We start from the raw sequence: 15,121 nt of genomic DNA, 5'->3' as shown, positions 1-15,121 counted from the left end.
AGTCTTCATCCACTTTAAGCTTTTGATAAGCTGCATAAGATAAAAGGTCTGCAGCAAACCCGGTGTCAACTAACACCCTATGTACTTCACGACGCGCAATTTTTACCTTGATGACTATGGCATCATCATGAGGTAAACAGACGCCTCTTTCATCTTCTTCGCCGAAGGGGATCAAACCCTCACCATTCTGGCATTTTACACTTCGCGTTTCACCAGTCCCAACAAACTTGGATTTGGCTTTCAACTTCCGGAGTGACTCAAGTTTGGGACCTCCAAATATTGTTAGTATGGGTGACCGAGTGGCATTGATCACCTTCTTACCTTTTTTAGATTTTGGAGCCTCCGTCGGTTGTTCTGGACTAACCGAGCGGTCCCTTTTGTTACCTGTGTCTCGTTGTTCCGTTCGTTTTACTCTAACGAAATTGGACAAATGCCCTTAAAATATCAATCTCTCAATATCTGCCTGTAAATGTATGCAATCATTGGTACAGTGACCGTAATCCATGTGGAAACAACAATACCTCTCTCGATCTTGCTCCCCAGGCTTGGTGGGAAGCTTTGGAGGCTACTTCAAGATATTATGTTTCTTGATAATATTTAAAATATCAGCCTGAAGAGTATTTAATGGAGTATACTCACTTTTACCGGGAGATCTTTGGCGCCACGCCTGGTGAGGCTTCCCGACTCGATCACGAACATTATGTTTCGGCTTCTGCTTGTTCTCAAAAGCCTTCTGTTCTTATGTAGAGGCTTTATTATCCCCCTGCCGTGCATCTAGGATCTCTGTGACCTCTGCCTGCTTTTGGCTTTTTTGCACCAGTTCAGCATAAGTGGTAGGCATATCTTGAAGTAATAACTCCAAAAGTCGTCGGTTAGTGAATCCAGTGAACAAAGCAGTTTTAGCCACTTGCTCATCTAGATTCTCTATCTCCATTGTAACCCTGTTAAATCTTTTTAAGTATTCTCGAATTGATTCACTTTTTCCTTGTCTGATAGCGAACAAGGTCTCCTCGATCTTTTTGATTTGGATTCTGCTTTGGAATAGCCCTCTGAATTTGCGTGCCAATTCTTCAAAATCTACGATCTTCCTAGACGGGAGATTGGAAAACCACTTCTGTGCTGCTCCCGTCAAGGATGAACCGAAAACCCTGCAAAGGATTTCTTTGGAATTACCCGCAACAGCCATAGTCTGCTGATAATAACTGATGTGAGCAGTCGGATCTCCCGAACCATCAAACGTTGAAAAAGTCGGCAAATGGAAATTGTGAGGAAACTGATATCCAGCTATAAGCCCGACAAACGGAGTTTTTCGAATAACCGAATAAATATCATCGGTTACCCTCCCTCTCGCCAATTGTCCGAGCTTTTGATTTATATTGGCCAATTCTTGACCAATGTGTTGACCAATCTCCGACGACACAATCATTCTCTTGAGCAGCACGATCATTCTCTCAAGCAACACGTCTGATAGTTGGTGAGTGAGTGAATACTCCTGCACCCAACCTTGTATTTGAATCTGTCGTACTTCCTTGCGGCCGGTCGAACCGATCGTCTAGCCTAGGGAGTTCTCTAGTTCTCCTAGGTTCTCTTTCTCGCCACCAATTGCCTTCTCGAAAATTTCGACTGACATTCTGTTCATCAATCAGTCGCTGCTCCTGCTGTAATGCGTGTCTTTCCGCATCACGGTGATCAGGCGCTTGCGGTGCAACCACTTGTCTGGTTAGCACACTAAGTGCCTGACTTACCTCCAACATCTGGAGTTTCAGTTGATCTAGTTGATACTGGAGTGGATCCGGAGGATTATTACCTCCTTGACCACCATCTTCCCGCACTTCATGGGGTCGATTTCCTTCTGGAATATCTGGATTATTTACTCCGGGAATTTGGACGCCAGCATCCCGCTAGGCCGCAGAAGCCGCTGCTGCTGCTGCTACTACCGATAATCTACTCACCATGGTTTTCTGAAATGTTTCCCACAGACGGTGCCAAATGATGTGTCCAAAATCTGCTCAACCCTTAGATCTCCTGAGAATGACCAGCAAAAACGAATGTCAGATGTGGCCCGACCGCTGGGATTGGGAGTCCACCTCCAAAGGCTAAGTCAGTTGATGAACTTAATCACAAACGGCTCTGTTAGAGCACAGAGCTAATGAATGAATAACAAGAATACGATTCAGATTATATCCGTCCCTCTACCTTGTGAGTAGGTGATGTCTTATATAGTGTACCTTCGAATCTCCTTCGTTGGATGTATTTTAGCCTTCTTCAAATAGTCGTTGGATCTTAACAGATAGATCCGTTGAGTGATAGATCTCTACTAGTTTGGACTAGTAGATGACTCCTTTGATAATACAATCGTTATATGGTAGTTATCCATATAATAGCGATGAGTGACAGACGCCAAATGCTGCTAGCCATCTCTAGGTTGATTAACCTAATATGATTGTATCGGATTAGGGCATGCTTGTGATTGAGTTAGTTTTCTTCCTCAGCAAGCTATCTCCCGAACCCGGCTCGCTCGGAAGCTAGTCGATCCCTTTTGTCCCGACCGGAGTCGAGGATCGAACCAAGTTTGAAACAGGTTCGGTTATATTTTCTCCATATCAAATGATGTTCATTGTCTTCTCGGTTCTGCACTTGAGAGGGAAACGGTTAGCAACACCTTCCACCAAATGCATGCCATCGATCTCAAATTGATCAGAATTAAGAGCTTTAGAGATAAAGTAATTCAGGTCATACGTAATCACCACTATGCCATCGACTACCAACCCAACAAGGTGTATTTGATATTTTCCTTTGTCTTCCATCTTCCCGCTTGAGAGAGAGATTTTCTCCTTAGGTCGAATGGGTAATTCAAGTTCTGCAAAATCGAAGCCCGGCCTATCCGAGATAAGGGTGTCAATTGCGTACCGAAACTGTTTAACCGTACCGAATTGCGCCATCTAAAACTGCACCGTACCGTACCATTCAAAATTCGGTATGGTACATACCGAAACCAATTTCTTCGGTATGATTCCGGTTTTAGGTACTCATATCGTCGGTACGTACCGAAACCGTACCGAATTGGTACCGTACCAAATTAAGAGATATAAATTATAATTTTACAATTAAAACACTTAACCTTTTCCCTATCCCTAATTCCCTATTTTAATTTTTCGTTTCATCATTCACTCTTCTTAGATTTACTTGTTTTGTCTCTATTAATTATATTTATTTGCTTTATCTATGTTAATTTCAAATTATATCGATTGGTTGATCACAATTTCATTAGGATTTTAATGAACTAATCACAAAAGTGGCATAAGTTCATTTGTACCAAAATTGTACCGTACTAAATACCGTGTTTAAACCGTTTTCTCGTACCGAACTGTTTTTGTAAATACCGAAACCGTACCATACCGTTTAAATTCGGTACGGTACGGTTCTGATTTTCGATATTCAAAGTTGGTACCGTAACGAATTACCGAAACCATACCAATTAAAACCCTTTATCTGAGGAGAAAGGAGTGGAGGAGGAGCAACGTGAGGAATACATAGCTTTAGAAGGATCACACAATCTTGAGAAAAACTGTTGTTTACGGTGGAAGTCTAATAGACAGAGCTCACATACCTCAGCTCCCAGTACTGTTTGTGAACACTTAGGTCGTACCCTAGAAGAATATAAAGAGGAGATAAGAAGAATAACCCCATAGATCGACCAACACTTAACAAATGCATGAACATGCACCGTCCATACAGACCAAATAGCGTGAGTACTACCACGTATAATCCTGCTAGAAGACTTGCACCCAACAGGCTGTGTAATCAAAGATTGAATTCCATCAATTACAGCCCATATACGATGGCCTTGTTTCTTCCGTCACAGATTATCCACCAATGTAGAGAAAACCCGGTTAGACAATGCAAACTCTACATGCCGTTTTGAAATGAGAAACTGAATGATAAGACATACCTGTAGAGTGTTTGCCACCCAATAACATGCCGATTGACAGATCTGAGTAAATACTTCAGAGAGAGCTTCAAGATCGCGCCACCCAACATCAATTTGAATTGCATGCAACCACAAAAAGCGGAGACACCATGCTTGAGATTGCAAACTTGAGATTGCAGACGGGATTATCCCTTTCCCGTCAAGAAAAATGAATAGAAGGATACTATCGACACCTTGCTACCATGCGGAGATGGGATATTCAGATAAACGAATTAGATGCCACCGCAGAGAGAATTGGACGATGCTAGATCCATGTTTAGAGAGGAAGAAAACGTGAAGAGAACAGTTAGGGAGGAGGGGGGAAGAATATATATATGTCGGCATCGTCTTCCTGAAACTCGAACCCTACTTCCCTAGAGACTTCCTCTCTAATGCTCATGTTTCTCTCTCTCCACCTTTTCTTGGTAAAACTCTTGTTAGGCATATGTTCCGCAACTCAAACCAGTGGACATAAGTTTTGAACAGAATCAGAAGTCCATTTTTAATTGATACCGCTCCGCAAGATTTTCAAATGACAAACTACAAAATTACATATCTATTGCGTGTAGACCTTCTTCGAGAGGACTTCTCCCGCCGAATACAAGTATCTAAGATTCCTACAATCACAAAGAAAATAAGAGCGGGCCGACCTGGTGTTGGTCGGGGAACCGCCTCCGACGCCCAAATTAGTCTAGGCAACAATAGAACGCCTTGAGAGGGTTCTCAAGGCGTAGAGACTAATAGTAAGCTGAATCTCGTACCTTTCTCATCTTAGGATGGAGGTTATATAGAGGTTACCTGAAGGCGGCATCTCCATGAATTTCGCCCATTTAGTTGAAGAGTGGGCAAATGGCCTTAAGAAGCACGTTGCCTTCTTTGGCGGGCCTAATAGAGCCGTTATTCCCTTATCCACTTCCCCAAGTCTCGGAGTGGATGTGATGGGTAGTTATCTCTAACTGACCATTTTGACTTGGTCATCTTCAACGTTACTCTTGGACTCAGCATTGAGCATCCTCTCTTTTTACGAACCTATTTCAAGTATGAGTGGATACCTTAAGAAGGTGTTATCCAACTACCCAAGTGGGCGTGTGTTTCCTCCTGAGGAGGATTCTTCAAGAATTCCCCAAGAGGGTGATATCCCAACCCGAGTGGATGTGTGTTTCCTCCCGAGGGGGGTTCTTCAAGGATTCCCCAAGGGGGTGACATCCACAATCCGAGTGGATGTGTGTTTCATCCCAAGGGTGGTTCTTCAAGGATTCCCCAAGGGGGTGATATCCACAACCCGAGTGGATGTGTGTTTCCTCCCGAGGGGCTCTTCAAGTCCTCCCGAAAGGGTGATACACACTTACCCAAGTGGGTGTGTGTTTCCTCCCAAGGGGGCTCTTCAAGTCTTCTCTAAGGGGTGATACACACTTACCTGAGTGGGTGTGTGTTTCCTCCCAAGGGGGCTCTTCAAGTCCTCCCAAAGGGGTGATACACAGTTACCCAAGTGGGTGTCTTTCCTCCCGAGGGGGTTCTTCAACTCCTCCCGAAGGGGTGATACACACTTACCTGAGTGGATGTGTGTTTCCTCCCGAGGGGGTTCTTCAACTCTTCCCTTGGGGGTGATATTCACCTACCCGAGTGGGTGTGTGTTTCCTCCCGAGGGGGTTCTTTAACTCTTCCCATGGGGGTGCTATTCACCTACCCGAGTGAGTGTGTGTTTCCTCCCGAGGGGTTCTCGGGTTACATATCCACAAAAGAGCCCCCCCATTCCATGCGATTGGCTTCTCAAACGTGTGGAATGCTTCTCTAACAACACTTTTGATTCAAGCTTTTATCTAGAGACCCTCAGGTAAATGTTACCCAAGAGACCCAAAAGTCATTTCTCCAAAAGCTATCTTCAAACGCTACGATTCTTAATCCGTAACCGTTACGTCCATTAATTGTAACGTTTCTTCGTTACAACTTGCGGTAGCCCAAAGGTTGCTTGATCTCAATCGTCGCATCCCTTGACACTTAGTTGTTAGATCACGACCTCTCTTCTTCTTGCCTCCGTTATAGAGGTGTTAGCGTCTGCCATTTTCATTTGAAACATTTGTTGCTCCGAGTCTCTTCAATTGCCCGATTGACTTCATTCTCTTCAACTAGCTCACCAATCAATAAATCTTCTTTCCTTCCTTGTTTTGCTTAGATTTGTTTGAATTCCAATTGTCTCTAGATTGTCTCATCGAGTCAAGAAGCCCCTAGCCGAGTTCTCTGAGAGATGCTATTGCCTCTATTAAGGGTGTTATGCACTTAAGGTCGTTCCGCCCACTTAACCCTTGACAGTACCGAGCCTCTTGAAGAAGAAGAAACTAGAAATGGCTTCAAGAAGAAGACTTCAATAGTTCTAGAGACTCCAAAAAATGAGCAAGAAGCAAATATGGTTGAGGCGATCCTTCGTCTTCCCGAGAAACAAGATCAATCTCTTTTGTTGATCTCTTGAAGAAAAACTTGTTTTGCTTCCTTGCTTTCTTTTGGTAATTTTGGTGATCACGCCCAAATGTTTTGAAGTAAATGAAAAAATTGATGACGTTACCCTTTACCCTTCAACGTTGTGTGATAAATGGCTAATCACTAAGGCATTATGGTTCTTTTTCTTTTATTGATGATGCCTTCCCGAGTGGCCCCCCGAGCGTAATGCGCTTAGTTGAAGAATTATCATGGGTCTTATCCTTTTGAAGTAGCTCTAGGGTTCTTAAGTTTAAGAGCTCTTTTGGGTTCTTCGTAAGGGAGAACGCTATCAGGTTCAAGAACTCATCTTAAGTTCAAGAACTCTCTTAGGTTCTTCTAAAGGGAGAACGCTCTTGGGTTCAAGAACTTAAGTTCAAGAACTCTCTTGGGTTCTTCTAAAGGTAGAACGCTCTTGGGTTCAAGAACTCTCTTTGGTTCTTCTTTTCTTGAAGAACGCTCTTGGGTTCAATAACTTAAGTTCAAGAACTCTCTTGGGTTCTTCTAAAGGGAGAACACTCTTGGGTTCAAGAACTTATTTTAAGTTGAACTCTCTTGGGTTTCTTCTTTTCTTGAAGAACGCTCTTGGGTTCAAGAACTTATCTTAAGTTCAACAATTCTCTTGGGTTCTTCTAAAGGGACAACACTCTTGGGTATAAGAACTTATCTTAAGTTCAAGAACTCTCTTGGGTTCTTCTTTTCTTGAAGAACACTCCTGGGTTCAAGAACTTAAGTTAAGTTCAAAAACTCTCTTGGGTTCTTCTAAAGGGAGAACGCTTTCGAGTTCAAGAACTTATCTTAAGTTCAAGGACTCTCTTGGGTTCTTCTTTTCTTGAAGAACGCTCTTGGGTTCAAGAACTTAACTTAAGTTCAAGAACTCTCTTGGGCTTTTCTAAAGGGAGAACGCTCTCGGGTTCAAGAACTTATGTTAAGTTCAAGAACTTTCTTGGGTTCTTCTTTTCTTGAAGAACGCTCTTGGGTTGAAGAACTTAACTTAAGTTCAAGAACTCTCTTGGGTTCTTCTAAAGGGAGAACGCTCTTGGGTTCAAGAATTTATCTCAAAGTTCAAGAACTCTCTTGGGTTCTTCTAAAGGGAGAATGCTCTCGGGTTCAAGAACTCTCTTGGGTTCTTTTCTTGAAGTGAATTCTTCACTATGAATCTCTTCATGGAAAAAATGAATATTGGAGATGGAAACGTAGACTTTATTAAAAATCAAATGGTTGCACGATTTGCGAAGCAAAAGCTAAATGTCTTGATTAATTCTACTGATAGAATTTTCGAAGATTCGTGGAAGTGCAAGATCCGTCTATTCGTTCTTCTGTAACTGAACTCTTGAGCTTTTAAGTCCCTTATTTTGCCTCCTTCTCGATGACATATGGCCCTTCCCAAGTGGCTGAGAGCTTTCCTTGGTTTCTTGGATCAGAGGCTGCTACTTTGAGAAGCACTAAGTCACATGGACGTCACCTCTTGTTCTTCACTCGAGTATTGAAGTACTCGACTACTCGACTTTGGTATCTTTGCATAGCTTCTTCCCCACGAATATTTGAGCTTTGACCTCGCTCTCCATAATTCTTTTTCTCATTCTCGACCTTTGTGGTTTCTTCTCGGGCTTCAATAACTTCTGCAATCGTTGCTTGCTTTTGACATTTCTTGAGAAGGGCTCCATAAGTCTTAGGCTTGTCTTGAAATAACACCTCTAGCAAGCGTCGTTGAGTTATCCCACTCCATAATGCATTGTACGTCATCGTATCATTCAGCTCTTCCACTTCAATAGCCACTTTATCAAATCTCAAGAGATGGTCTCGAACAGTCTCATTCCGCTTTTGTCTAGTGGCGAAGAGGCTATCCGCCGTCTTCTTTCTCCAATACAACTTCCGAACTAGGCAATGAACTTTCTCTCAAGTTCTCTAAAGTTTCGGATAGATCTTGGCCTTAGGCTAGAAAACCACTTTATTGTTGGCCCCTTGAGAGAAGCCGAAAAAGTTCAGCATAATAACTCATCTTCTCGGCCAATCACAACCATGGTAGACTTTAAATAGCTAATATGTTCACGAGGATTAGACTTACCTTCAAAAGGAGTGAACGTTGGCATAATGAAATTGCGTGGAAGAGGTGCTCTCATGACTTCCTCAGAGAAAGGTTCTCTATCAACCACATCATAGTCGTCATCTTGGTCCCAATCATCAAGCTTTTTCTCCAAGTCTTCTAATCTTCTTTGAAGACCATGTGCATCTTGACGCCCTTGTGGAGACCGAATACTTTCAAGATCTGAATATTGGGAAGTAGGCCAATGAGAAGATCTTGTTTGGCTGGTTGAGCCTCTTGGGTTATCCAACCTTACATCCCTTCTTCCTTGGCTTTTGCCCTCTTGTTCACAAACTCTTTCATTTGGACGTCTCCTTGGTAAATCTTGAGTTTGCCTGACCCCGGCCAAATGATTGAACACACTTCCCCGAGTTTGATTTCTTGGGAGGTGGTTCTTCAATATGAATTCCTTGAGTTCTTTCTTCAACACGCTCGTTCAAATGCCTAGGCCTCCTTTGATTATGCCCTTCCCGAACCTCATTCTCTGGTCGATGTCTAACCTAAGTATGTCAAGTGGCTTCACGCCTTCTTCCTTCTTGAATATTTTGAGAGAGTCCTAGTGCCACCCCGACTTGATGAACTAAGCCTCGAACAACGCCTTGGAGTTCCAACATTTGTTGCTGCACTTCCCTTTGCATGTTTTGTATATTGGCTATTGTTGCTGGAATTGGGGGTTGATTTGAACCTCCTTCTCCAAATGGAGTTGGTAAGGTTCTCGAAGGAATCTCTGGAATTCCTTCTTGACCTTCCTCTTGAATTGGAATTTGTTGATTAGAAGAAAGGAGAACCTGCTCTTGAACACGTTCTTCCCGCTCGATCTCCATCTCCCTTTCTCTTCCACGAAGAGTAACTTGATTGGAACTCGACACATGGTTGGTGGTGCGTCTCACCACGACTTTTCGTGACGATTCCCACAAACGGCGCCAATTTGTTGCGTCTAGACCTTCTTCGAGAGCCGGATAATTGGATGAGCTCTTGAAGACTTCTCCCGCCGAATACAAGTATCTAAGATTCCTGCAATCACAAAGAAAATAAGAGCGGGCCGACCTAGTATTCGTTGGGGAACCGCCTCCGACGCCTAAGTTAGTCTAGGCAACAATAGAATGCCTTGAGAAGGTTCTCAAGGCGTAGAGACTAATAGTAAGTTGAATCTCGTAAATTTCTCATCTTAGGATGGAGGTTATATAGAGGTTACCTGGAGGCGGCGGCGTCTCCATGAATTTCGCCCATTTAGTTGAAGAGTGGGCGAGTGGCCTTAGGAAGCACGTTCCCTTCTTTGGCGGGCCTAATAGAGCCGTTATTCCCTTATCCACCTCCCCAAGTCTCGAAGTGGATAATGATGGGTAGTTATCTCTAACTGGCCCTTTTGACTTGGTCGTCTTCGACGTTATTCTAGGACTTAGCATTGAGCATCCTCTCTTTTTACGAACCTATTTCAAGTCTGAGTGGATTCCTTAAGAAGCTGTTATCCAATTACCCAAGTGGGCGTGTGTTTCCTCCCGAGGGGGGTTCTTCAAGGATTCCCCAAGGGGATGATATCCACAACCCGAGTAGATGTGTGTTTCCTCCCGAGGGGGGGGTTTTTCAAGGATTCCCCAACGGGGTGATATCCACAACTCGAGTGGGTGTGTTTCCTACTGAGGGGCTCTTCAAGTCCTCCCGAAGGAGTGATACACACTTACCCAAGTGGTCTGTGTTTCCTCCCGAGGGGGCTCTTCAAGTCTTCCCGAAGGGATGATACACACTTACCCGAGAGGCTGTGTGTTTCCTCCCGAGGGGGTTCTTCAACTCCTCCCGAAGGGATGATATACACTTAACCGAGTAGCTGTGTGTTTCCTACCGAGGGGGTTCTTCAACTCTTCCCTTGGGGGTGATATTCACCTACCCGAATGGGTGTGTGTTTCCTCCCGAGGGGGGTTCTTCAACTCTTTCCTTGGAGGTGATATTCACCTACCCGATTGGGTGTGTATTTCCTCCCCAAGGGATTTTTCAACTCTTCCCGTGGGGGTGATATTCACCTACCCGAGTGGGTGTGTGTTTCCTCCCGAGGGGGTTCTCAAGTTACATATCCACAACAATATCCAATTCTAGTAATAACAAGTTTCTACTCGCAGATTCCAGTTTGCAGTTTCACAAATCCAAGTAACAATAATCAAATGTGAGTTTTTTTCAAACTACATTTGAGAATTTGACTTGACTGGGTTGCAAATGAACATGAGGAAAAGACGGGGGCTTGGAAAGAAATAAATCGAAATGGAAAATATTGTCAACATTATTACATGGTTGTATAACTAACCTCAAATCAATCTAGGTTTATAATTTTAATTAGAGAAAAATAGTTATCCAAAAGTAAAGTCCACAACAGTAATCTCATGAATATATTTCTCCTTCCCAAATTAGAAGACATCTTACTCCCTTAATTAATTAAGGGAGTAGAGAATACTTAAGTTGAAATGCAACTGCCAAACTGAAGATTTGGTTCAAGCACATTATGTCATACACAGTGAAGTAACAACTCCATCCACACACACAGAGAGAAGAGAAAACACAGTTGTTAAAAAATGCCTCTCAGAAATGATGCTCCGGTTGTACTTCACAAATTTGCACAAGTAAATAGTTGAAAGGTTGATAGGGCTTTAGTCCATTTGAAGTCAGTAAGGCTGCGTTTGTTTGCAAAGGTGGGGTGGGAAAAAAAGGTGGGAAAAAAAGGTGGAAAAAAAAGGTGAAAAAAAAAACATGTGGGTCCTATGTGTAGTGGGGTGAGGGAGAAGAAAAGGAAATGAAAGGATTTTGTAAAAAAGTGATAGTGGTGGGTCCCATTTTTACTTTTCCTAACTTTCCCACAAAGTCCTACAAAATATGTGGGGTTTTAAAATGGCTTGAAGTAGAAAAGTTTGGCTGCCACATCAGCAGACAAGTTTCTTTGATTCAGGGAAACTTGTCTCTCACTTTTCCACCCCAAGCAACCAAACAATCTACCATTTTGGAATTTAAGAGAAAAGTAAGAAATATGCATTATTTTCAAGAATTTTCCCACCCACCTTTATTCCAACAAACAAACGCAGTCTAACATAAGAATGGGCTGTCACAGCATCCTACCCGCCAGGAGGGGTTTCCATTCACACATCGAGGAGAGATGCACAAGTTTACCTACCAAAAAAAAAAAAAAAAGAAGAAGAAAGAAAGAGGAGAGATGCACAATAAATGAAATAAGAACAAATAGAAAATTCTGCTCTCTTACACACACCGTACCGCCTATATAAAGTAAAAAATAAAAAAATAAAAGCTAACCACTTCACAGCAAGGGGCTTTGGTGGGTCTGGGAAGGATCCTTAACCCTGTCTCCCGGGTTCAAAACTTGAAGCCATGGGCAAGCATTGAACAGGTAAACAATCGACCATCACGCCATACACAACTTTCAAAGAAGATGCACTGGTTTGTTAAGCTTCTTGTAATTGAATTAGTCAAAGTACCTTGGTTGCAGTTCCATGATAAGAAACCAAAGACTAAATCAAGGCAAAACTCTCTCGTCAATTGCACTCTGAAACAGATGAAGTGTCAAATCTTTCACCACTTGCATGAAAAGGGCCTAAAACAAAGTCAGCAGTGAGAAGGGTAACACAGTTCCACCTATACCATTCCAACTACAACCATAAGAAATGAAGATAATTTAATCCCACTTCCCATAGTAGATGAATTAATTTCCTGTATTGAACTTAAAATATCTATAGACATGCATGCAATCAAACTTACTCTAATCATTTGAATGAAAAATGTATAATCTCTTCAAACTTGCCAGAGTTAACGAGTTAATTTCCTGTATTGAATCAAATACCTACAAACATGTATGCAATCAATTTATTCCTGTTATTTAAAATGAAAAAGAAGAAACATTTTTCCCATAACTCCTAAGGAAGCCAACGTCATATTTATATGATCTACCACGATTAAAACCACAATTGGCACAAACAAAAACAACACAACAATTCATTCAAAAAAGAAAACCATAAAAACCAATTAAATGCATCCGTTCCAAAACAGTATGTCATTTACCTGTTGGTACACCAAAACAAAAAGAATAGGAGACACAGCGAGAATGAAAAGTTTCATGTTTTCTAGAGACGCAGTTGTTTTAAGTCAAAAATATAATATAGAGCCCAAGAAACAAAGGAAAAATGCTGCTCAATAAGTAAGCGTTTCAAGTCTCACTCAAAGTAGACGAAGAGTATTACACAAAAGTGAAACTTAGAAGCCAAACAAGTAGAAAAGGAGAACACAGAGAAAATTTCCGAGATCCTTCCACCACTCACATACAGAAAATGTTCTCCTCCGCCCTTTCCCCAATATCACAAAGAAACGACAACAAAAACATGAAATACTAGCATGCAAACGAATATCTAAAATAAATAAGAACACATCCAGATCATAACCCACCTCGAACCCAGTTGGACACCAGAACCTGAGTGATCTGATCATCACACTCCGAAATCTTGATCTTTTCCTTCATTCTCCATATTATGGCTTCTAAATTTATCTGACCTGATCTAAACAGAATTCAAGAACCGAATCAACATCAAGGCTGTGAATCAGCCTTCCTTGCTTGACCCTCTCCATCTCTCACCTCCAAAAGCCTTCCAGCCTCCTCATCTGCCTGAGCAGCCTTCTTCTGAGCTTCCTTGGCCTTGAGTGCCTGCAACTTTGAGTGGTTATAGTAACCAACCCCCAAGAAAGCGAGCCCATACCCGAATAGATTAATCGGAGTGACCGTATCTTTAATGACAGACCACGAGAAAGCAATCAGAAGCCAATCTTTGACAACCCCAGCTACATTCATTGTCAGAGCCGACGTCTTGCCGACTAGCAAGAATACGGCAAGATTCAAGGCAAAGGCGCACAAGGCATTGGTACCGAAGATTGGCCAATCAAAGTGGAAACTTGAGGTTTGCTTGAGGATAGGGAACTCAACGAGCAGCCATGGAACGCAGAGGAAAACGAGGCAGCAAGGAGCGACGTAGTAGAGGGAGGTAATAGGATTGAGAGTGATTCCCTTGGAGGTGAGCAAGATCTGGATCATCACAAGACGTGTGGCTTCGAAGAGAACCGCGGCGAGTTGCAGAATAACGCCCCAGGTGTCAAATCGAGCCTCACCATAGGCGGCGACGGCGACACCGAACGAGATTGAAATCATATTCGCCATGGATTCAGTTTTGAATGTCTCTTTCTTTAACAGAACGCCGATGGAGTATACAGCAACCGGCATCAGAGCTTTGAGCATCTGAATGAAGGAAACAGAGAGATAGATGTAAGCGGAGTTAGAGAACCAGAGGCTGAGCGAGTAAAGAGCTCCGATTGGAACAACAGAGGAGAGGTACAGATCTCGAGACATGGTGACTGGTTCAACGAATTTGAAGACACGAACGAGGAGGAACGCTAACGATGAACAAAAGGTCATGTGAATCATGGTGAGAGAGATCGGGAATGGCCAATTGTACATCTTTTTGTCTAGGATGTACTTGTTGTACACGATTACAGTGAAACTCAGGAAGATCCATATGGCAACGTATGCGTAAGAAAGCAAAACCTTCTTCACCACACTCTCACTCAGAGAGCCTCCCTTCCCCATTTTTGAAGAAGAAGAATCACGAAACCCTAACCCTAGGGGCCAAAGCCTCTGAGACGGATTGCTTCAGAGATAAAAGGAAAATCTGTAGGTGAGCAGGGAAGTTGAGCAGGGAAGTTAAGCAGGGAAGAGTTATTCGAGGAAGACAGGATGAGATTTCTGGAGAATGAATCAGTCTTCCCCAAAGAGTTAAAAGTGATCGAACGAAGAAGCTACTTAGTCTGAATAAGAACAACAGAAATGGAGACGCCCCCAACCTCTCTCTCTCTCTCTGCGAAGACTCCTGAAAAGATTTTTAGGTGGGTTTGAGATAATATGAGACAAGTGGGTGGACGGATCTTGGAGAGGGAGAATTATCATCAGAGCATATTACCCAAAAAACCCGTTATGTTGGAAATTTGGGTTTTTGGGAATTCCCCGTTATCTCTGGAATTCTACCTAAGTACAGGTGTAAGTCAAAAGTGTGATTTGGGGCGGTTTTGATCTAGGCTTAACTCTTTTGGGCTGAAAAACATTCAATACAAATACAGCCCATTAACAAGATAATGGTTTCGGTACAGTGTTGATTTGGGGCACTCACTTGTTCAGGTTCTGATCGATGTATCGTCAGAAGATAAGAGTATAGACGCAACAAAAGCAAAACACTACTTTACAAACGGTGAAGACAAGAACGACTTGCAGATAGCGAAGACAAAGATGAAGCATGCTTGAGGGAATTAAATAGTCTCAGGGAGTGACGTGACGGTTGAAAACTCAAGTAGATCAAGGGTTAAAACAGAAAAGACGTTTCGAATTTTGAAAAAATGCAAGATCAACGGTCAGGAGATAACTACGCTTTAAATTTGAAACTTAAAAACTGAGCTGGTCCCAAGTTTCCACGTGGAGCATCGTGCACCTGATACGAGGATATTGCCAAATACCAACCGTCACACCAGTATTAAATAAAGAGAGTATTTCCAATTTCTTAGGAAGG

At 42.6% G+C, this 15,121-nt stretch overlaps 1 protein-coding gene across 1 annotated transcript; it reads right to left on the bottom strand.

The window, feature by feature from the left end:
* Window positions 1-210: 210 nt before the first annotated feature.
* LOC149007487 (putative sugar phosphate/phosphate translocator At5g25400) lies at window positions 211-14,492 on the bottom strand. Its single transcript, XM_089167411.1, has 2 exons — window positions 12,963-14,492; window positions 211-12,117 (listed from the first exon to the last, which is right to left on the bottom strand). Exon 1 carries the CDS (start codon window positions 14,149-14,151, stop codon window positions 13,102-13,104), a length of 1,050 nt encoding a protein of 349 aa, XP_089023537.1. The 5' UTR covers window positions 14,152-14,492; the 3' UTR covers window positions 211-12,117; window positions 12,963-13,101.
* Window positions 14,493-15,121: the final 629 nt, after the last annotated feature.

This window comes from Hakea prostrata, chromosome 8, assembly GCF_041222555.1.
Source record: "Hakea prostrata isolate BN-2017 chromosome 8, UWA_Hpros_2, whole genome shotgun sequence".
NCBI classification, from domain to species: Eukaryota; Viridiplantae; Streptophyta; class Magnoliopsida; order Proteales; family Proteaceae; genus Hakea; species Hakea prostrata.
This window is presented reverse-complemented; position numbering and strand designations above follow the sequence as displayed.

Bases quoted from the DNA above. Each gene is read 5' to 3' on its own strand.
- LOC149007487 (XM_089167411.1), bottom strand. From the start codon at position 14,151: ATGGGGAAGGGAGGCTCTCTGAGTGAGAGTGTGGTGAAGAAGGTTTTG.